Here is a 22,262-nt window from a genome sequence, read left to right as displayed (position 1 = left end):
TGAGGCACGCTAAAACGAACAACAGACAGCTATTTAAAACTTAGGCAAAAATATAATCTTGTTCAGTTGGCACGTTTATTTCCGTTGACGGACAAAGAAGGCAGGAGAGCTTTCCTGCCCAAATGAAATGCCTGCGAAACTTTTTTAAATTTCAAATATTTTTTTTACCTGATTGGTTGTCTAAAAGTTGCCTCCGACTAAAATACTAATCATTACAGCCACACAGGTGCATTAATTGTCGAGTAAGTTCGCAATAAATTTATAAATAGTCCTGTATAATTCCATTTGCGGAAAACTAGATAAAATAGACATATTTTACGTCTAGCTTTAACCGGTTAACAAAGCGAGAACAGAACGCCCACGATAAATTAAGGCTTCTTACATGTGTTCTTCAGGAAAATGCATAGATTTCTAGAATTATTTTCTGCGTTTGTACCAAATGAACGATTTCCGTGTCCAAGAGCGTGGTTAAGTTGTGTTCATTTAAGTAGAAGCTGAAAGACTTGCTAGCCTCGCTTTGCATCCCTCCAATTTCACTTAACTGTGATAAAAACAGACATAAACAATTGTCATCCTCTTATTGTGATCCATTTTTCTCAATGGACAACATACAAAGTTGCGAATTTACAGCGGAAGTAGAATCTAAATGTAAACAGCCCGTACAGACGATTTATTCACGATCACGTACTAGGAAAGCAGCACTTGTCTTTGTTATGACCAATGACGTCAAACGTTCTCCCGCCCACATTATATCTTATAACTTACCCAGCTTCAGTCACACATTGAGTAATTCGAAAAACGCGGTATCGTGGTAAGCTAAGCGGACAGCAAAACTATAATAACGCTTCATTATCTACGATTTTGGGAACTGGATTTGAAAATTGGCAGCCAGGGAAAGGCATAATGGAATTCACGGATATCAACTCTACAGCAGGCACGTTTTAAAAATTTTATTTATATCAGGTTTTGCTGTGTCAGTAACTAATGATTTGCATCGAAGACCGGCCATCCAAAAATCTGTTACCGACTAGAACTAATTCATCGCTGCTTTGAAGCACGCTAAACTGGTTAGTCAGATCTAAAACAGTGACCAGGAATCGATTAACCAAGAGTGCGAGTAACAAAGTGTTGCTGCGAATTATAACTTCCATAAGGTATAACGTGAAAACGGATGGAGATAATGATAATGATTAGCAAAACAAAACAGGAACAACCAAAGACATATTTGTGATGTTTGCCTTAAACGCTGTGGCAAAGTTGCCCTTAACGTCTTCAGGGGCCAACTATATCTAAAGAGTCTTTCGTTTGCTTTAGTTTATTTCTGCACCGGCAGACAGGAATAAAAAGCTTTCAGTGTATTCAGTGCCTCATGTCGTGACAGGAGAACCACAAACACTCTCCTCGGTGTGTTTTTTTAGCAGCCAGAGGAGGTTTCGAATCTAATGAGAAGTGACTGCTTGAATAACTGCCCAGGTATACCTTCTAAATAAAGCTTTCTTCGGGATATCTCTGTTTAATTTTCCAAGTTAGACTGAGGATATGAGGTAATAATGGCGCCACAGCCGCCTATGGCTATCTAATCGGAATTATTATTGCGAAGAAGTGTCGGTGGCCAACTCGTTAATGAAAATTAGTCAGGCTTGCGGTACAATGGATGTATCTGCAACTAAACTATTTTTTAAACTATTGTAGGTCACGGGAAGTTCAACCAGCTAGGTGGAGTTTTTGTAAATGGCAAACCACTTCCAAACTCCGTTCGTCAACGAATCATCGAAATGGCTGAACTTGGAATCCGCCCATGTGATATCAGCCGGCAACTGAAAGTTTCACATGGCTGCATCAGTAAGCTGCTTTCCAAATACAACGACACTGGATCGTTTGAACCCGGCCGCGCGCAGAGGAAGACATCGAGAGATGTGAGCTCGGAAGTGAAGAACAAAATTGAGGAGTATCGCCGCGCAACGCCAGGAATCTTCTCCTGGGAAGTCAAAGAAAAGCTAATGGCTGACGGTTATTGCACTAAGGAAAGTCTGCCACCCTTAACTGTCATCAGCAGGATGCTAAGAAGGGTCAAGTCAACTGGAAGTGACTATATGGAAAAGTCTGAGGGAGAAAACAGTGACGCAGAGAGTGAGGGTGATACTTCGAGCACAAACAGTGGGGATGCTGGAAAACCCAAGCCTAGACCCAAGAGAAGATCATTCTCCATTGCTAATATCCTCAGTATCAACGAGGAGACAAGAACTGTCAGCTTGAGTCCTTCCACGTCATCTTCCTCTCAAGAAGAGCCGGGTAAGACAGGATCTTTAAATGAAAACATAAGGTTGTTGAGCACCTTGCCTGGCGACGGAAATGTGATACGAAAGACTACTTCAAACTATTATATCGGTGTCACAGTGCAAGAAAACTTAAACCTGAAGGGATTAATAAGTCGCTCAAACCCATAAAGTGAATTTAAGGATGACCTAGATGCCAAAGAGGACGGTCTGTAATCACTCTCTTGTCTTATGGCAGAGTGTTGAAACCACAGAAGCTTTTCGCTATTCAGATTTTAAAATGAACTGAATTGCTGTCATAACTGAGCAACAGTCGCTGCTCTCTATACTAAACTTATCTTTAGGAGTTACGTTGTTTTATTGGGAGTCACCTGGTTATCCAGGGACCCGGCTCATGCTGTATTTATGTTTGTTACAATGTTCTGTTGATCGTTTGCAGAATCGACTTCCTCGTCACCAGCTGCAGTAAGTGCCAGCGACATTGCCTCCATTACAAGTGGGATGCAAAAGCTGAGACACTACAGAAGACGAAATCGAACAAAGTTCACTCCACATCAAATTCGAGAACTGGAGAAAGCCTTCGAGAAAACACAATACCCGGATGTGCTGACTCGCGAGGAACTTGGAGAAAGATTGGACATCAGTGAATCGAGAATTCAGGTGAGTTTCGTCTGCAAACCTTTCTCGTGACCCGGTCCTAACAGCTGCGGGCTAGCTCAGGACATAAAGTATTACCCAGGAGCTTCATTTCATCTATAGACTTACGAGGTAGAATCACGATTAAACTTGTAAAACATGTGCTTAGCACGTGAATTCACCTCGACACGAGTGTTTCTTTTTATAAAACATCAGGATCAAATCCACAGACTAAAAGGTTATTTTTCCAGACTTCAGAAAGATAATTGTTTTCTCATTTCAAAAACAAAATGTACCGTATATGTCCGCCCATCGGCATGCAAGTTAGTCTGATCGATTTCCGACAAAAAAACTTCCGAAACTCCATATCAACAGGGTATCTCGTTAATTGAACCTCAGAGAATGGGTTACACTGATTGTCCAACTCTCCCCCGTAGATTGAAATAATTTATACCGTGTGTTAATGAGAGGAACTCTAAAAAGAAGGTTTTGCTCGCTACCAAGACCCCATGTATAAGCCGGTTGTATGGGAACCACAGCAGACTGATACAGATACAGTTCTGACAAATACTTATTGTCGTTTTTCTCAGGTCTGGTTTTCCAATCGTCGATCAAAAGGAAAAAGAACAAACCAAAAGATGGAGGACACAAACAGTGACCAAGACAGAGCGGTAGAATCCGATGACTCGAGCAACAGAAGTCGTATATTCTACCCCTCGTACACGCCTGTTCCTGTGATACGATATGCACCCTACCATCCAGCTTATGCGTACCTGTGCTTTAGACCAGGTTATGACAGTAGTTAACAAAACAACACAGAAAACAAAATTTCGCTCAGCATTTTCAGTGTGTAAATAAATTGTAAGGAATCGGAAAAGGTAAAATTGCTTAATCTGCGCTGGTTAAAATTTCAGGACCATCAGAGTCAAATTAGGTCTGCTTTTAGATCTTATTACTGATTTCTGTGTACATCATACGACAAACAAAGAAAGACCACGAATTTGAATCTTCCATGTTTCCTTTGTAATCCGAATTGATACTCGCAACCTAATTTACAACTTCATTTTAAGAAGAGGTGTTCCGTACTGATAACGGAGATGAGAAGCTTAGTTACTCACGAGAAAAGCAGTATCATAAAGTAAATACCATTACGTATTATCTTCAATAACAAAACCTTACTTGGCTTAGTCGGTAAATAACATGGAAAATTCAAATTCATCACAACCGTGTGCGGTAGTTTGTTTAAGTTTGGTAAGCCTCTTTGGTGTAATACTGTTGACCAGACGGATTCAACTAAAGATGAAACGTAAATAAAGTACTGCTGGACAGGACGATAGCTACAAAGTAAATTATGGGACTGGCTGCATATAAGGGTCTAAAATAAACCTAAAGCAAATGGTAGTTTTTAGCAAGTCATTAAGATATAACTACACTGTTAAATTAAATAAAATCGAAAAACTTAACAAGAGGAAAGCTCACATGAACCGTACATCGATGATTCACGTTTTGAAAAGTTTTACAATCACTGTTCTTATGTCGGTGAAATGTTACCAAGCAGATAGAACTGAAATAAAATATTTTGTCTTGAGTAGATCTCAGTCTCCTCTACTGTTAAGACGAACTGCTGACTTAGCAGTGTTAGTAATACCACCAAGTCATATTTTGTTGTGCGGCATAACATGTACTGCAGCCACTGCCTCTACAGCTATCAACTTTTACCCTTTAATTGTTATATTTTGTTTACTTATTCGCTCAATGCTTAGGTTTCTTTTCTTCTCTCTCTTTTTTTTTTATTTTTAATATTAAAAAAAAAAAACATTATGGCTTCAACCGTTCTGTTGCAATTTTGTTTGCCCCCTGGCGAATAATCAATGGAGCCGGCGGCAAACTTTCATGAGTCAACTGTTTACATGCTGTTTTCCATTTTCCACGATAACTTTATCTTTTCTTCATTGCTGTAAATCATTTCTGAAAGATGCTATTATTTTGAGAAGATTAACACTGACAAAGCAACACGTACGTGCTAGCTGCTTGAAACCAAAATTATACATGCATGAAAAGTCAAGAAAATTTAAACAATATGAATTTTACGCATCGGTTCTATATAAAAGCAATATATTCCTTTGGTAAGTGAGTAACAATGTCGGTCCTGAAGTGAACTCGGATTTCCGCTCTCACCAAAATGGCTTTCGAACGTCATCCGATCGCTTTCTACTCAGTTCGGGTCGACTTCCCATTAATTGCCGATCACACGACGACCTCGATGACGTGCGAGCGATTAAACTCGAAACCGAGAATCTCAAGTTCAAAACACTCACGTACGTCATCCGATTTGCGTGAGCATATTAATGTCTCGTGTTTACCAAAGCGTCGGGTCAATTTGGGTTATATTCCGACGACGTCAAAGCGTCACGCGACTTGGGCAAATGCCAAAAATAATCTTGTCAACAATTAAGTTGCGGTCAGCTTACACCGTGATAACCTTGGCGCAAGACACGTTTACTGTTCTGGTTAGCACAAGAAAATTGTTTTGTGTTGTTTTTCGTACATATGTTTAGTCTTTCTGACACTGGGGAACAACGAAGTCTTAAATTATTGTTTACGCTAGTTTGTAAAGGATTTAATGTTAACACGTGTAATTTAAATATTCTATGTTAAAGTCACGCAAAAAGACAATTTCCGGCCGGAAAACACGCACGCATTTTAATGGCGGTCACGCGACAAAGAATATCGCAAAGATCTGCATTGCAGACCCGTTATTTTCGTTGTTTCGACTCAACTTCCTATATTGCTATCTCCCATCAACTTTCGCTAAACTTCTCTTTTTTAACTCGAGATAAACCAGCGCAGAAACACACCTTTCTAGTAAAGAAAATACCACGTTTCATTAGCTTGTCTATAGACCGTAAGATATCTTCCATTACTAAAATCTATTCGAGTAATTCTCAGCTTGTGGTGGAGTATGATCGTTTAACGCATGTTTGGAGCAATTGTATAAACAACTCTTCTTTAACCAAGAGAGAAGTGTAGGCGATCTAGTAACTATATTTGATTTATTTATAGCTAAGCGGTTTTTCGACAACACGTGGAATTGTTCGTCCGTGAAAAGCGTCCCTTTCATCCGATCTGATTACGTAACAAATCTTTTGTTTTGCGGGACTAGTGCACGAATGAAATTCAAAATATTTTGAGAGGTGTTTTAAGTCCGGCGTACACGTGTCCAAAATAGACCACAAGAGCTAAGCACTGTTATATTTAGCACCTCGTGTGTTGATTTGCGTCAAGGTGGCTATTGCCGAGGGGCGATTACTAGCGACTGGGCAATTATTTCTTCTTGACTTTTAGCATAGGATGCAGCACAACAACAGGTTGTGTAACTCAAGGACTGTAGACTCACAGTAAGAATAGTAGGTTATAGGCATAACACTATTCCCTGGTTTATTTCAAGTTAATGGCTGTTTTCACACGTGCCCTAAATAACAGACAAATCATCTGGACAGACAATTCTTCGAATAAATAGACGGATAAGTCAACTTACAGACGAGCTTGAAATGCAAGAAGCCCTGGAAACAACCTCAGTCTGGTTACCCCGCATTCTGCCCTGCCTGTAAAAAATGGCCACGCCATCTCAACGAGGACTGACACTTACAACAGAGTTAACTAGTCGAACCTTTATTTCAATATCACACTATACTTGAGCATGTAGACGCTACAAGAAAACCACTAATCGTTGTAATGATTTGAATGGAAAGCCACCATGACTGGTTCTTTATTTTTCTTCTTTGACACTGTTACGAGCAGCCCTCGTGGTTGCAACCACAAACAGCCTGCGGGAGCATCCGCCTTTTTCGGCTCCTGTTTCACCCACCTTTGGGTGAAACAATAGCCGGTTGCTTTCGCGGTGTACAACAAATCAACGCCCCTTTCGCTAGCCCCACTCTACCGAGAAACGATCATTTAGTGAATTTAAGTCGGCTTTTGGACGACTCTCGCTACTAGACGAAAAACAGGGCCTCCGAGAATCGCGTTTATAGACAAATCCACGGACAAAGCCTTAGGACTATTACCTCCAAAATCGTGTTCGTTACGCCGTCTGAGAAGACGACTTGTTCGTCTAAAAACATCGCCGCTCTTTTACAGTGAAAACGGCCAATATGCTCAACATTACGTTCAGACGAGAAAGCAGATCAGTCCACTGGGTCCTACATGTACGTCAATGTCTTGAATTGACATGTAACTTTTACAATGGGTGTGCTTACTGGAAGAGGGCGCAGGTCGGAATAAGGGCGCTTATTTTAAAAAAATGGCTCTCAAGAGGGAGCCATTACTAGACTCGATACCCTACTGGAACGAAGGCACTAAATTGAATCATTACTGGAGGTCAGACAGCTGGTAAACCAAAAGGATCGGCGGCAGCGTGGTACAGTCTATTTATAACTCTAGAAAAAGCAGGGCCCATTTTCGTGCCAGAGCCATCTGTCCTTCTACCCAGGTGCGGGGCCTGGGCACGATCGAGGAAAGGTGGGATCTGAAGATACATGTTTTGATTCCCTAGATTCTTGGACTGAGATTTACTGGTTTTCTTCCTGAAAATGTCCATTACTTGAAAGCTTACTTTGACCGTTCGATCACAGCACCTACAGACTTTCAGAGAAGTTCTTCTCAACAATGAAATATAACCACCCATTCCGGCCAAAATCTTGTTCAACATTCCTTTTTTAAAAAAATATTTTAAGGTATGGGGGCGCTGTAAACGATATTTCGTTCCTAAGATCTGAAAGACTGCTTCCGGCGTTTTTTATCCTCCACTATGGTATAAGGCTACTTGAGCTACAAGAAAACCACTAGTCGTTGAAATGGTCCGAGGTGAAAACTACTGAAAAGTACCAAAAACCTTCTTTACTGTGGAAAACGTCCCTTTTTAACTGGCTTGTCCTTGCTCTCGATGGCATAGATACTGAAATCAACTTCTTTCTGGTGGGAAAAAATATGTCTCCTGGTAAAATGCGTATTATGAACGTCGAATACGTTCGATGACTGATAGCAGAAAAAAATGTAAATTTAATGTCGTTTCGTGTTCTCCCGACTTGCAAAGGGCGCGGTGGCTAATATTGGGATTTGGGTCAAGAGTTTCAGACAGTGGAGAAAGCAAATTTAGTAGCTTTACTTATTGTTCTTTCTTTGCCAATGACGCCTATACCTAGGGAAATGTTAAAGTTTCAAAAAGTTCCTGTCAAAAGGAGCTGAAAGGGTTACATATAACTGAAGTTCAACCGAAAACTGATAATTGAAATTATTTGTATTATGCTAATTTATGTATATTTGTTTATTTTAATTTTGTTCTGAATGGCTTTTCATTGACTCAAGGATAAAATAGCAATGGTACGGACATCTGCATGCACAGCCTTGCATCAAGCAAGTGTCTATATATGAGGGTCTCAATGGGGTATAGCCGTAGTCAGTAAACAGCTAAATAAAAGCCATTTAGTCAGTAAACTGTTAGAAAAAGAAACTTAGTAAACAGCAAAAGATTATGGATTTTGAAAATGATACAATTTTGTTCACTGTATTTCACAATTGCTCCCATAAGCAATTTTCAAGACCTTGATTTATGACCAGGTATTTATAGCCATACAAGCATTCTGAACAGAAAGGCCCGTTTAAGTGGCGTCAACAACGTTCAATTACTTGTGAACTCCTGTAAAAAGTAATGACAGCACCAATGGCTGCCATGTTTTATCTGTAAGGTCTGCAAAAGTAAACCGCAGGCAGAGCGCAGGCTCGGATCATGTCACGAAATAAACAAGTAATGCAATCTCCAACACACGCAAAAGACGAAAAATGATGGCAACAGAGCGTTTCCAGAAGTGTTAAACGAGGTCAAAGTTATCTGAAATTTAGTTTTTATCTCAAAAATGGCGTTATTCTCCTAGAAAGTCTGCACCCTTTAGGCCTTACGTACTGCAGCTGCATACGCAAAAAAATCAATCTTTTTTTTCTCGTTAGTCAGTTAATATTTTGACGTTTATACGGTTACGATACCAAGAAAACCATCATCATACGCGTAACAGTTAACCCCATAGAGACCCTCATATATAGACATTATATCTCTTAAGGTTTCAAAATTATTTATTCCTCCGTAATTTACTTACCTTGCACCAGAGCAAGCACTGATTCAAAACACTTACTATTATTAAGCTTACCAAGAATGAAATATTCCCACTAATGCTGTCGTGATCTCAGTTTTATGTTCTGTGTTGTTCTTTGGTCTTCCCTTCTCTACCCGCTTTTCATTAGGTAAAGTTTACGACAGTCCGGAGGTCACCATCCCCAACCGAACTTTTAGTTTACGTCTGTTAAATAAAAGTAAGGCTTTCCGTTTTGCTAACCATAACGATAACTGTAATCGTCATAAAGTCCAAAGAAAATCTAACAATTTACAAGTTATGGGACATTTTATCTCACACCATCATCACATTTGTGAACAGGTTGGCAATACTCGCAAAACAGAGGCCTTCTTTTGTCTGCGCACCTATTAACAACAGAAACGTTATTTACGCAAGTGTGGAAAACGAGACTGGTGTTTAATTTCTAGAGGTGAATATCAACAACTACAGAAAACGAGCTAAAAAGGAAAAAATTTTGCCCAACTGCACTCCCAAGTGCTCACTAGTATACAGATACGTTTTTTAAGTTGTGAATGAACTTAGATACCAATATATACAAGGCTGCAAAATGAACGGAAGAAACACTGAATGTAAAACACAATCATCATCAGCTACCTCTGTGTCACCTTGGTTACTTAACAAGCAATTGTAAAGATCGTCTGGAATTCGTAGCTAAAGAGGAGAAAGTACTCGATTTGACACAATTCAATGGTTTACGAGTTTTACCTACCTTGAAAGCCATTTCTGGAAAAGAGTTTGTTCAAAGACTGTGGTTACTCGTTTTCCTAATTCCCAAAGCTTCGAAGGTTCCGGCCTTCAAGTCATGTCTTCGGAATTACGGGAAAGTATATTCAAGTTTCATTCAAGTTTAATACCTGTCAACAACTCGTCCACACCTCCGTCAGCAAAACATGTGGTTTAGCTTAGCAACCGCGCATTAGGACTTTGTCCAATAAGAATTACTTGGAAATTATAAGAAACCAACTCATGGTTGCCACAAGCATAAAATCTCCTGACCTTTATCTGACTATTCTCTGATAAAAAAATAAAATTTTCCTGACCAAATAAACACAAAATGTCAGATATAGATGTGACAGCAGCTTCTTGCCTCATTTTGCAACCGCCCTTTTCACTCTTTCATTAATTGGGGTCTTTCTTAAAATTGGTCATGAACTTGTTGCTACGTGAGGTTTCCAATAGTCATATTTTGAAAACCAGACGTCCTAAGTTTAAGCTTTTTGCACAGGTTTGTTCCATTGAAGACTCCTGCAAGTTTCAAATCACGTCCATATTTGATAAGCCACGTGACCAGAATGGACAAGACCCTAAAACTTAAAAGGCATCTAAATCTGAAAATTTAAATCAGTCTCATTTTTTTTACAACAGTACTACAACTACTAATTACAGAAGTGATAACTATTTACAACAGTAATACAACCACTATGACTACTTACTCTAATTAACAATACGATGCAATTACACATGCTACTTACAATACTAAAATTTGCATAATTTACTCGACAAAACAATACATTTACCCTTTTTAAGTTACGATACTAATACCATTAATGATGCTTCTTACATTCATATTATAACAATAATAGTAAAACACTAATAACTGATTTTGCCACTGAGACTGATTATATAATGTAAATTGAATTAATTAATTTAAATTTCGCATTTTTCAGCTTTCCATTGCAAAGATGGCGCTGACTTCAATTCGAGAAAATTGAAAGTTTTTTCCAGCTTTTTGCAATAATAATAACATTTTTCAGTTTGCTCTACTAAAATCCCAAACTTCCAGGTGAGGTTTGGGCTTGTATTTGGGGGAAGATCATAGTCCTTAAATAGTAGCTGTATTTTAGATGGTGTAAAGTTAACTCTGTGCTCATTATTGAACCATGTAAGAACTTTTTGAAAGAAGTTTAGGCCAGCAGGACACCCCAGAAATGCATGTTCCAAGGAATCAGCGGATTTAAAGAAAAAACAATCTTCACTTTCGGATATTTAACTCTTAAGCTCCTTTTTGGTCACTAAAATACGGTGTAATAGTTTAAAGGAGAATTGTCTCAATTTGTTGTCGGCCGAGAGGTGAGGTATATTTTTGAATAATTTTTTCCATTTATCTTCTATGCCAGAGTAATGTTGGGCCCAAGACTTGACGGCTGCAGGTAACCTCTGATTTTTCTTGAAACAGAAGGTAGTAGTCTTTGCATTTCATTTTAGAGAGAAAAACCGATTTTTCAGTGGAAAAGTCAAAAAAGCCAGAATTATCGAGAACAGAATTCTTAGGTCTTAGCGTAGAAGCCGCCTTGGATTTGAGGTTTGGTGGAATAGATGCAAGGATTTGAAAAGAGTTTAAAAAATTTGTTCACATATTGTTCATTCGATTAAATTCTTCACAAGTAAGAAAATTACCATTTTCATTTAAAATATCTTGAATGTAATAAATTCCATTTTCGGTCCACTACTACCAAAAAAGCGATTTGCCTTCAATGGTTTATGTCTTGGTTATTTCAAAGAATAAGGTCACTTTCGTAGCTATCTTGGTTGACCTGGCGCAATTCCTTAAAGTAATCTAGCATTTCTAAGCAGAATAACGATGCACTTTTGTCTAACTTCTTTGTATTGTAATTGCACTTCAGTAAGAAGTTGAGACCTCCAAACTTTTCGAAAAAAAGCATTTGGAATAGCTTTCCAAGCATCAGTCTCAATAGATTAAGAACGTCCAGATGCTTAATGTTACGTATGGGGTTTATGAAACTCGCATTATCATAAAAGTTATGAGGTAATAAACCGCCGTATTAACAGACTTTCTACGGTGGCTTTCCTCGTTTTATACGTGTAAACGGTAATTCCATACCTACGCTTATAAAGAAGGCTAAGGTAGTTCTGATTCATAAGAAAAATCGAAACTCTTCCTCTTTTCTTCCAAGTTTTAGCGATTTAAAATTCTAACGCGCGGTTTGGGACTGGCACTAGTTACGCACGCGAAATCATAGTTTTTTCAAAGCAAAAGTTCCCCGTATACAGTTTATCACTTAGCATTGCAAAACGCCCTGTAAATATTGCCTTCAGCAATCCCTTAGCAACTGCCGTAAAGCTGTGGTGAAGAAATACCCCCTTAAAGCCCATAAGTTTTCACAGTGACCCCAAATGTTTCTGCCGGCCTTCAATGATATTGAATCGGCCGTGTTAAATTAATTCAATTTTCCCTGACTTTTCTTGAAAACATCGATTTCCCCTGACTCACAATAAAATTCCCTGACTTTTCCCTGACCTCGAAGATTTTTTTCCCTGACCATTTCCTGACCTGTGGCAACCCTGCAACTTCCAGACAATAGACCATATTCGTATTCTCGGTATTGGCCTGGAACTAGCTTGCAATTGAGGCTAATGCGGGGAGTCGTGATGATTTTCCTCCGCACGAGTCTCTTTTGCAAACTAGTTCCAGTCCAAAACCGAGAATACGAATATGGCCTGTATTGTTTGGCAGAGAAAGATGCATTTGATGTATTTGAGGTGAGCAGGGATCGCGCAGTGGTAAGAGCGCTCGCCTCCCACCACTGTGTACCGGGTTAGATTCCCGGACGTGCGTCGAGTTTGTTGTTGGTTCTCTATTCTGCTCCGAGAGGTTTTTCTCTGGGTACTCCGGTTTTCCCCTCTCCTCAAAAACCAACATTTCCAAATTCCAGTTCCGTCCTGGAATGCACGGGCATTTCTGAATGAGTTCTTGTGAACTCCTTGGTGCTCCGTGTGTAAACAAATTACATATGTGCATTTACATACAAGATTTATCGAGCAATTGCGATGACAGGCTCAAATATCGCTAGGGTAAGGCGGCCGGCTCGGACCTCGCGAGCTTGCACACCTCTCATCATTCCCATTTCAATTCTATATCCAATTTTTATGAGAACGCTATTACCTTTTTAAGCTTTTAAATTTTTTAAACATTTCAGCGTATCTTTTAAAGTAGTTAGTTTTTTTATAGATATATATTATTTATACATGCTCTTTTTATTTTACGTTATACAGGGCCCCCGTTGATACCAGTCCTGCGACTGAAGGGGTCACCCTGTTTAAATATTGATTATTAGCTTGTGCAAAAGACAAACCTTCCTCTCCCTCACCCAAACGTGCCAGCCAGTAGGACCCTATGTAGCCAGAATTTATCGCCACCTGACCCCGAGCTTTCAGGTCACTGACTGATTAACCTGGGATAACCCTGAAAGTGTCCCTTGTCAACAGTGTCAGTCTTCAAGCTTGGCATTAATTGGATATCACAAAACACACGCAATCTTCAAAGAACTTCTTTTAATCAACAATTCATGTCGCTCAGTTCTCCACAGGAAGAATTATTTACATACACTTTTTTTTCTATCTCGCTTATTACAAATTAAATGAAATCAACTCAAATTTTTTTTTTCACATTCACTGGGTAGCATTTTGCAATTTAATCTCTACTAAATAATTTAAATTTACAAATCCATAATTATTTTGTAAAAGCCTAACAAAACAAACATGGAACAAAAGATGCCGCTTCGTGTCACTCCTGACTTTATAACAAAGCATGCGCACACCTAAAACAAGGGTCGCTTTCGATGGAGCTACGTAGGCTTGAAATTTTATAAAAATTTGTTTGCTGGAAAAATTACGAGAATTTGTATGGAATGCCTTCCCTGTAATTCTGTTAATATTCAAGCTTACATAAAAGATAACGAAAAGAAATTATCATTGATATGTAACTTCAGTTTCATGATTTGTGCGAAGACATTTAAAGAAAAAATTCAGTCGCATGTCGATATTTGTCGGTATTTCTAACTGTAAAAACTGTCTTTCAACCGTTACAACGGTTTTCTAGACTGCAAAACCATCACTTTCGAAAGCACGAGATTCCCAGTACTTCTACGCCCTGCACGAGAGAAGTTTGGGTCCCAGCAAACGCCCTGTGGGTTCCTTCAGTAATCATGTCTCAAATCACATTTGGAGTGGCCTTAATCTACGTTAACAGGGTTTTATACAAAACTATCTTTATCATTAAATCTTGTTCTAATTCTAATTTCACTAGAATCTGAACATCAATCCCTATACTAATCACACGAATAAAGGAAGCGACTATTTCCCATAATGCAAGACTGTATTTATGAAAACGGTTTTATTGAAAAAAGTGTCCCTTTGCACCAAGTGAGCTACACACCTTGAGTTTACGACTCCTAAAGGCCAAATTTCTCCAAGCGATGAAAACAAGGATAAGAGAGTAGAAACTGGAAACAGAGAGAGAGGCATTCCTTTGAACTTTTGGATCGCCAACTTGACCAGGGTAAAATTTTCTTAACACCGTTTTCATAAATCCAGACATACACATTTTCTGATTTATTATCAAAATAACTACTTATCTTGTGTTTTCTCTTCACAGTTCAAAGCTCTGCCAAAAATACTTTTCATTTACAAACCAACACTTCAAGGCGAATATCAAAACAGTCTGATAAATATTTATTAGTGGCAGCAAGGGAGCCGGGAGGGTTCGTGTCGCCAGTTTGAATATCCAAATTTCCAGCATCTCTAATAGACTAGTAGATTTACACTAAAACAATTAGATTATTTGCTCTCCCACTCGATTTCTATGCGTGATAGTTGACTCGGGCTGCACCTTCCTCAACTAAAACGCAATAAAAATCTCGGTCATAATCTAATTGTTAAATAAATAGTTAACGGTGAATAATGTATAAAAGGCATATCTTAAGACTATTGCGTCAATGTCCGATACGTGTGAGTAAACCGCACTCGTACATCTCGCAGCTCACAACTTGCAGCCTATCAAACGTACGTGCAACGCTCTAGCCGGTTTAAATAAATCTTCGCAGTTGTTATTTGGGTCCTAAAACCGCGCGACAATCGAAGATTGGTGTAAGAGTTTATAATCCATCAAATATTTTCGAACGCCGGCGCGCGATTGGTCTAAACGCGTCACGTAACTAAATATTCCCCAGCCAAAACTGGGGAATATCCCATTAATATTACCATATTTTCAAAACCGCGCGTGTTGCCAAAAATATCTGAAGGATAATAAACACAATAACCTCCATTTGGCGCGAAAATGTGCTCGGATATTTGTCCTTGGACATACCTGTTTTTCAAAGCTCACAGTTTTCCTCGAGCTATTGCTCTCGAAAACATGTTCGCTTCTCGGAACAGATAATGTCCGCGGACAAATATCCGAGCACATTTCCGCGCCAAATAGAGGCTACTGTTTGCATAGCCTAACTTCAGAGTTGGTTAAAACCTGGAGTACGAAAGGCGTGAGGACACATGTATAAGAAATGATTGGTCGTATGACAATATCAAAATCTAACTACATGATATTAATATAACAATATAAATATTTACCCTACCTAGATCGCCCAAGCGAGGCACCGCTTGATTCCTTTAACGGGAAAAATTTTATTTTACACAAGACTTGTATTCTCACAAGTCTGCCTCTGTCTTTATGATTTAATGCTATGAAGCTTTTCCTTCTTGTAAGGCTGCACCGTGCTTTAGTACCTGCAAGGTATTAGTTGGATAAAAACGGCAGCATAATGCACTACACATCGATACTTGAAGGCGTGGTTGTTAGAACGACTTACTGCGTTGTATGCTTGGCTTTACAGACGCCAACCCGTGCACTGGTAACCTAGCCTTCCTTTCTGTTGGCGCTGTTATTCTCTTCACCTAGCAAACGTTAGATATTTTCCCGTTTTCCAGGGACGGTTTTTTCCTTGCAAATTTCCCGATAACAACAGATGGTGAAATGGACTTGGTAGGTGAGCTTGATGTACTGGAATCCTTTTGATTTCCACTTTCTTCTTGTCCAATCTTCCCCGCAGTGGAAGAATCACTGTCACTATCTTCCGTTTCCCCGGCGTTTTTTCCTTTCTTTTTCAGCAATTTTCTCTTGCTCCGTGTTTCGTTCTTATTCCTTGTGAATTTCTCATCCCTGGGCGGTGATTTGGTGTACTTCACACCTTCAACAGTCTTGTTTGGTCCATCACATGATTCTGGATCACGCGATGACGGTGTACAACGATTAACAACCTGACCGTGAAATTTCAGTCCAAGCACAACCCCGAGAATAAGACTTAACAGCACGGCGGTCACGACAGCCACGGCAAACAATCCATCATCCCTTGAATCTGCAAACAAAATAATCACAGTAAGTGAATGTTTCAAAGCCTTACTTAGTGTTACCTTTACTATCGTTTTCACTGCAACGTAAAATTCAAGTCAATCTCGGGCGACATTTAAGTTAGCAAAAGACTGCCGTTCATCAAACATACATAATATGAACGAGTTACTATGTTGTTCTGCTGTTGTGAAAACATGGTGAACAGAATGCGAGGTAAAGTTGTCAAACAGTAGACGAAGACACTGCAGCCAATCTAGGGTATGGATTTGTCGGCAATGTATCTAGACACTGCCAGAAATCAACACGCACTAGCTACTGAACAAGTGACTATCATTTACAGTAAACAAGAGTTTAAACGTACCTTGTACGTCTGATTCTGGAGTGGGTTCTGAAAAGAAAATCACTCACTTTAATGTTATAACATCAAACATAGCGACACAAATATACAATACACAGATTGCTTGGAGTTCGTAAACCTTCAATCACTAAGGGGCTGTTTACACTGGAAAATTGACCCGTCCTGTTGCTTATTTATTGACTCATGTCCATATGTGAAAGGCTTGGCTGGTTATCTTAGTACTAGGATTAAGCTTGCTGCATGTTAACTTATACGGTTGGATAAACTCGCCTGCTCGAAGAAACAACCTCTCTTTTTAGCCACGCTAGAACTGTGGAAAAGGAACAGAAGCCTCCATATTTACTGGAAATTCAAGTTGCTCAAACACGTCAATTTTGTGCACTCGCAAGGTCTTTTCACAGTTTATTCAATCAACTAAAGAATTACTTTAAACGAGGCCTGTTCAGCACCCTTGCTCACTTGACAACGAGACACTGGCGTAATTTCTATTTTACCATTTCAAATGTATCAAAAGCAACCACATTGTTAATAAAATAAAAAGTAATGCTACTGATCCTCTATTATTTCAGAATCAACTTGGCTTCCGAACAGTGCTGCAAGACCGCGGTTTAGGTCCTTTTTTTGTACTTTACTTGTATGAGTAAACTAAAAACTTACAAAGAATAGATCATGCATTTTGAAGAAACATTTCGCCAAAACCTAAGTTCCATAGTGGATACTGAATCGATATACATCCAATTCGGTCGCCATATTGATAGACAATATCGCGGCCGAAATATTCAACAAGTAGTTTTCATAGTGGCGGAAATCAACATCAGCGCGTCTACACTGTGTTTGACCTCATTGCACACGCATACACATCTCAAAGACTCGAAACGGACTGCGTAACGTTTAACGCCAACAATTGGTTGTCGGACCGTCAGTACTTTATTTGGTGACTTCACGTATTCAAACATAACACGCAACTTCCACTACTCATGCGTTACTGAAATTACCTGTCTTTTGGGAACTGCCATCGGTCAAGGTCACCAGAACAGTACTAAAAACCGGTGGGGTGGTGCTTACTTCTGAAATCAATGTATGCGTACAAAAAAAATCAGTGTTTGCTGACATAGACGGAATTCACAACCGCCCGCCAGAGATCCATGTAGAGTTGCTTTACAACCGCATATGACGTTCGTGATTGACAGTGGAAGTTAGCAGAGCACGGAAGCTAGCTCAAGTAGATGAACTAGGTGGTAAGGTTTTTAGAACAGTCCTGGATTTACCTCAACAAGCAAGAGCACGTTGGGATGTGATTTCGTTTCTGGTAAGTGAGAGAATTACGAACGTACGCAAGAGATGCATGGAAGCTGCGTGGTAATGGAAAGTAAACGAAAATGCATTGACCTGAACAGAAGGTCATCCAATAGGCTGCAATCAACGAATCATTTCGACCACTTAAAACCACGCTGCTTATGGCGTAATTAGTTACAAAAAAATCAATAGAGTTTTTGTACCGGCGACGGCATGTGAATGACCTGAATGAGAAAAAGTGCACATAGACCAAAGAAGGCAAACAAGATTTTGACGAGTGTTTCCAAGCGGATTCAACTACATGATAGTGCATGATGATCCAAGAAGAGAAACGCATCCCTCCTACAACTGATTTCCCAAAAATAATCTTTTGGCAACTTTCTAGAGAACCAGACACGGTTTTGCTCAACACAAGGTTTTGCACAAACGTTGGGTGTAAGTAAATAAGCATCACAAAACATTAGGTTGAAGTGTTTTATGCTGTAGAAGTTATTAGTGTCGAGTTTAAACAGAGTTGACGATATGCCCGGTTCTCCAGTGGTTTATGATGGACACGCCTTTAAATTGCAGGTAGCTAATCTTAAAGTGTAACAAAGGTCGGAGAAAAAACCATCTGAACAGTGGGCTGTGGACTTCTTAGTTTTCTTCAAATTCATTTGAAAGATAGTTAAATCAATGACCGATATCTACTAAATCTGAATAAGAATGATTTACCTCATTGGACCAGGCTGTCATCCTATTTATTACGTTAAAAGCCCAAAGTCAACATACAGAAATCTGCCGACATTTCTTAGTATCTGACATTCTGGTATCTGATGTGAAGTATATATGAAATAATTCATATTTGAACTGCGGTTGTAGATGTAAGTGAAGAATGATCCTCGCAGTAAATTTTCCAATTTAAGCAATTGGAAAATTTACTGCGATGATCATTCTTCACTTACATTCTGTTATCTGTTTGTCTGATTATCCAGTGACATTACGAGGAGAAACTTCTTGATATTCGTCATCAAGTCCATATCATTCAGAATAACAGGATGGCAATGGCGCATTACAAACTGCCCTTGATTAATAGGATATCAACATTGAAGATATATTCACCACGATTGAGTAACTATCTTACCAACTTCAGGCTCCAAATTGAGAATATGAGCTGAATCCACGCTGAAGGCTCCCACTTTACCGGAGGACACGTTTTCTTGTAAATCCTTCAACAGTTCATCACTCTTGGTCAAAGGTGCAGCCGCAAAAATCAGCGTCATTTTACATACTACACTTCCTTCACTGTGAATACATAAGAGCAATTAGAAAAAGCTGGCTTCAGTAAGTATCACTACAATTATGAGATTATATGCTAATTCACTGCTGTGGCGTATTCGTTAACAACAATGCCACAGCGGATTTGGGCCCTCCTCCCACCCCTCCATTTTTTAAAGTTCTGTTTCCATTACATCTAGCAATGTATTCCATTTCCAACCTTCCTTCGATTCTCCACGGCAAATGTTTACTTAACATCAAGAGAAACGCGCGGAATGTGCTTTCACGACATGTCCGGACAGGAATCAGGATTATACTGGGCACGTTGGCTAGTCGCGCTTCCACGCCATTCATTCAAGACTTAATTTGAAGCATCAGAAGCCATTTTGTTTTCTTCGTGGATCAATTTATCCTTATTCAGTACCAGAATGATAAACTAAGAGAAACAGCAGATGTGCCCAAATTGTTCCAATAGCAGAGTTCTCACGTGTAAACAAAACAGGTGTGGCCAACATTCGCACGAGAACCTTTTCGCCCGGGCCTGAGTTGACAAAATAATCTTACCTAAACGAGATATCCTCGACCCTCACAAAGGCAGGGTTTGTAGAATAGATTTCCTGAACCTAAATCAATTAAACCACGAATGAGACAAATAAACACTCAAAATAATTGAATAAATATCTCACAAACTCAAACGATACTGCAGACTTTATACCCCACCACTACATTGCTTTGAGTTGTTTTTTTATGCTCATTCTTCTATTTAAACTTTTGTTCTTTCTTGTAATAAATTGGCTTGTTCAAGATTGTAAGATTAATTTACGCCATTTTAATAAACATTTAAGGCGGAAATGTTTCAAGAGCACACCACCCCTACACCCGAAAATGCAGTTGTACATCGCTTTCTCAAAGTCAGTTAACTCCAACTCTCACGGTGTCTGCCCTGGATTACAGCATGACGTGCCCAAGAAAAATCCGATCAACATAGCAAAATAAAAACAACTGCACAAACCTAACTTCACCTTACAGGAAAACCTCATCTATTTAAATTATTACTGAACTAAATTAAATTTGTTGGCGCAAAAACCTGTGAAGTTTTACTTTTTCGTCGATTGGGATTTTTTTTATTCTGCATAAGGTTTTACCTTTTGCCATTTCCTTGTTTTACATCATTGCTGGGATATTTACACTTACTTGCAAAGCCCTATATGCGATGTCACCCATGTGCCCAATCACTAATTCTAAAATACATACTGAAATTTTAACTCGAGCTGCCAGGGTTTTATATTCGTCTGATGTCTTGTCGTAGAGCTTAGAACTCCATTTTTCCTTTGTAAGTCTCAATTCAGCCTTGACTTGTTTATCTGTAAGGAATCATGTATTTTTTTAGTTTCCAGTGAAAGTATCAGTAGCATTCTGTGCCTCATAGAGCTGCGAGAATACTAGTGGCAAGAAAACATGTCTTCAATCCAAAGATAACGCTACACTCTACAATTTGAAGAAGTAACCACTAGAAAGTTGTTGTCACCGTGAAACCATGACTGACAATTTCTTATTTTTATCCTTGTCAAAACACAATAACGGAAACTTATTTTAGATAACCAAGAAGTACATTTTTTTACTAACAGTCTGAAATTGTATAAGCACCCAGTATCTACATACATACATTTACATACATACATTTTATTTTTGTTTTCAAATTAAAATTAAAATTATAACATACCCGCGGATACTTGAGCTAATCTAGGCGGGTCATGTTTATTACTAAAAATCTAATTACTAATTAAAACTTTAGTATTTATACCTAAAAATCACTAATTCCATGACTATATTTAACGACATACCATGTATGTGGACCTGTTTGCTAAATGACACTCCAAAGTCATTTTGTGCCACACAGTAATACGATCTTTGACCGGTGTCGTCACTGATTGGTGTTTGGTATGACGTAACCACGTGTTTAGTGCCTCCGATAACTTTGTAGACCGTAACATGTGGACTGGGCAGCCCAGTGGCATTACACACAAACAACGATGTGCCATTGATTTTCACCAGAGCATATGCGATGACAGGTAAAGTACCTGAACAAAATAACACAGAGGCATCTTAAATTTCATGATTTTTATAGCACGTCATAGAAAAGAATAAATAAGTGTAAAATTAATATACTTAATAGAGGGATGACAAAATAGAACAGTCAAAGATAGCAGAAATCAGAGACGCTCAAATATTACTGCCAAAACACGGTTACTGAGGAAACATTTATCTCACCCGCGTTTGAAGGTCTATTTTAGAAAACTTCTTGCAGTTTGATGGCACTCAGAGGGTTTACTTAAGTCACTTTCAACTTCAATGGAAGCAGTCTCAGTTTGCTCCCGATTTTTTCTTATTTCTGACAAGTCAAGATACATACATGTATGACTTGTCTACAAATTATATTACACCGAGATGCCACTTGCAGTATTTACCTCTGATATTCATGGCACATGATGATAACCCCAGTTTGTTTGATACTAAACACTCGTAAACCCCAAGATGTTCCATTCCAAAGTTGTTGATGACCAACTGTTCCTGATGAGCCCTCTTCCCAGGCTTGATTTGTAAGTCTAAATCAGTAGGCAGAGGCTTGGAATCCTTTTTCCAGCTGGTAACTCTAGGAAGCGGTATTCCATCTCCCAGACAAGTCAAACTTCTAACACCACCCACTTGTTCCTCAGTAACTGTCAACGAGCAGGTTGGAGGCTCTAAAGAAAAATAGAATGAAATATGGAGCACTTGTCAATAATTAAGCAGTCAATAAGTTGTTATTGACCTCTTAAAGAGTACTTGTTAGTAATCAGCTGTTTAATTCTCTTGGCATTATCTGTCAGTAGCTTTGTGTTACGTTAACAGGCCCATAACAGGTCATAACAGTAAAGACAGATAAGCACACGTTATCACAGAATAAGATGACAATATACATATGGGTATAGGTATCAGATAGATAAATGTAGGTATAAGTTGTTTTGTTTGTCATTTTGATATCACTGTTTCTCTTGTTACGACGTATCCATTCTATCAAATCAGCAACAAAGAAGAAAAATCAAACTATTTTTAATGATTGGCCC

General features: G+C 38.9%; 2 protein-coding genes across 4 annotated transcripts in view; one reads left to right on the top strand and one right to left on the bottom strand.

Moving 5' to 3' along the window:
- The first annotated feature begins 772 nt into the window (after positions 1-772).
- Positions 773-5,473, top strand: LOC145503284 (paired box protein Pax-3-like). Its single transcript, XM_081482778.1, has 4 exons — positions 773-934; positions 1,693-2,292; positions 2,716-2,936; positions 3,503-5,473. Exons 1-4 carry the CDS (start codon positions 904-906, stop codon positions 3,716-3,718), a joined length of 1,068 nt encoding a protein of 355 aa, XP_081338904.1. The 5' UTR covers positions 773-903; the 3' UTR covers positions 3,719-5,473.
- Positions 5,474-13,180: 7,707 nt separating this feature from the next.
- Positions 13,181-22,262, bottom strand: part of LOC145503189 (semaphorin-2A-like) — a 35,074-nt gene continuing 25,992 nt past the window's right edge. For 2 of the 3 annotated variants that reach the window (XM_081482649.1, XM_081482657.1), the window contains exons 22-29: positions 21,624-21,899; positions 21,000-21,236; positions 20,410-20,519; positions 19,720-19,778; positions 19,022-19,182; positions 17,598-17,669; positions 16,606-16,632; positions 13,181-16,251 (exon numbers count right to left, since the gene is read on the bottom strand). In XM_081482649.1, the coding sequence (XP_081338775.1) occupies positions 15,791-16,251; positions 16,606-16,632; positions 17,598-17,669; positions 19,022-19,182; positions 19,720-19,778; positions 20,410-20,519; positions 21,000-21,236; positions 21,624-21,899 (1,403 nt within the window). In that variant the 3' untranslated portion in view covers positions 13,181-15,790. The remainder of the gene's footprint in view (positions 16,252-16,605; positions 16,633-17,597; positions 17,670-19,021; positions 19,183-19,719; positions 19,779-20,409; positions 20,520-20,999; positions 21,237-21,623; positions 21,900-22,262) is intronic. The other variant, XM_081482665.1, reaches the window with a different exon arrangement.

This window comes from Orbicella franksi, chromosome 1 (assembly GCF_964199315.1).
Source record: "Orbicella franksi chromosome 1, jaOrbFran1.1, whole genome shotgun sequence".
Taxonomy (NCBI): Eukaryota; Metazoa; Cnidaria; class Anthozoa; order Scleractinia; family Merulinidae; genus Orbicella; species Orbicella franksi.
This window is presented reverse-complemented; position numbering and strand designations above follow the sequence as displayed.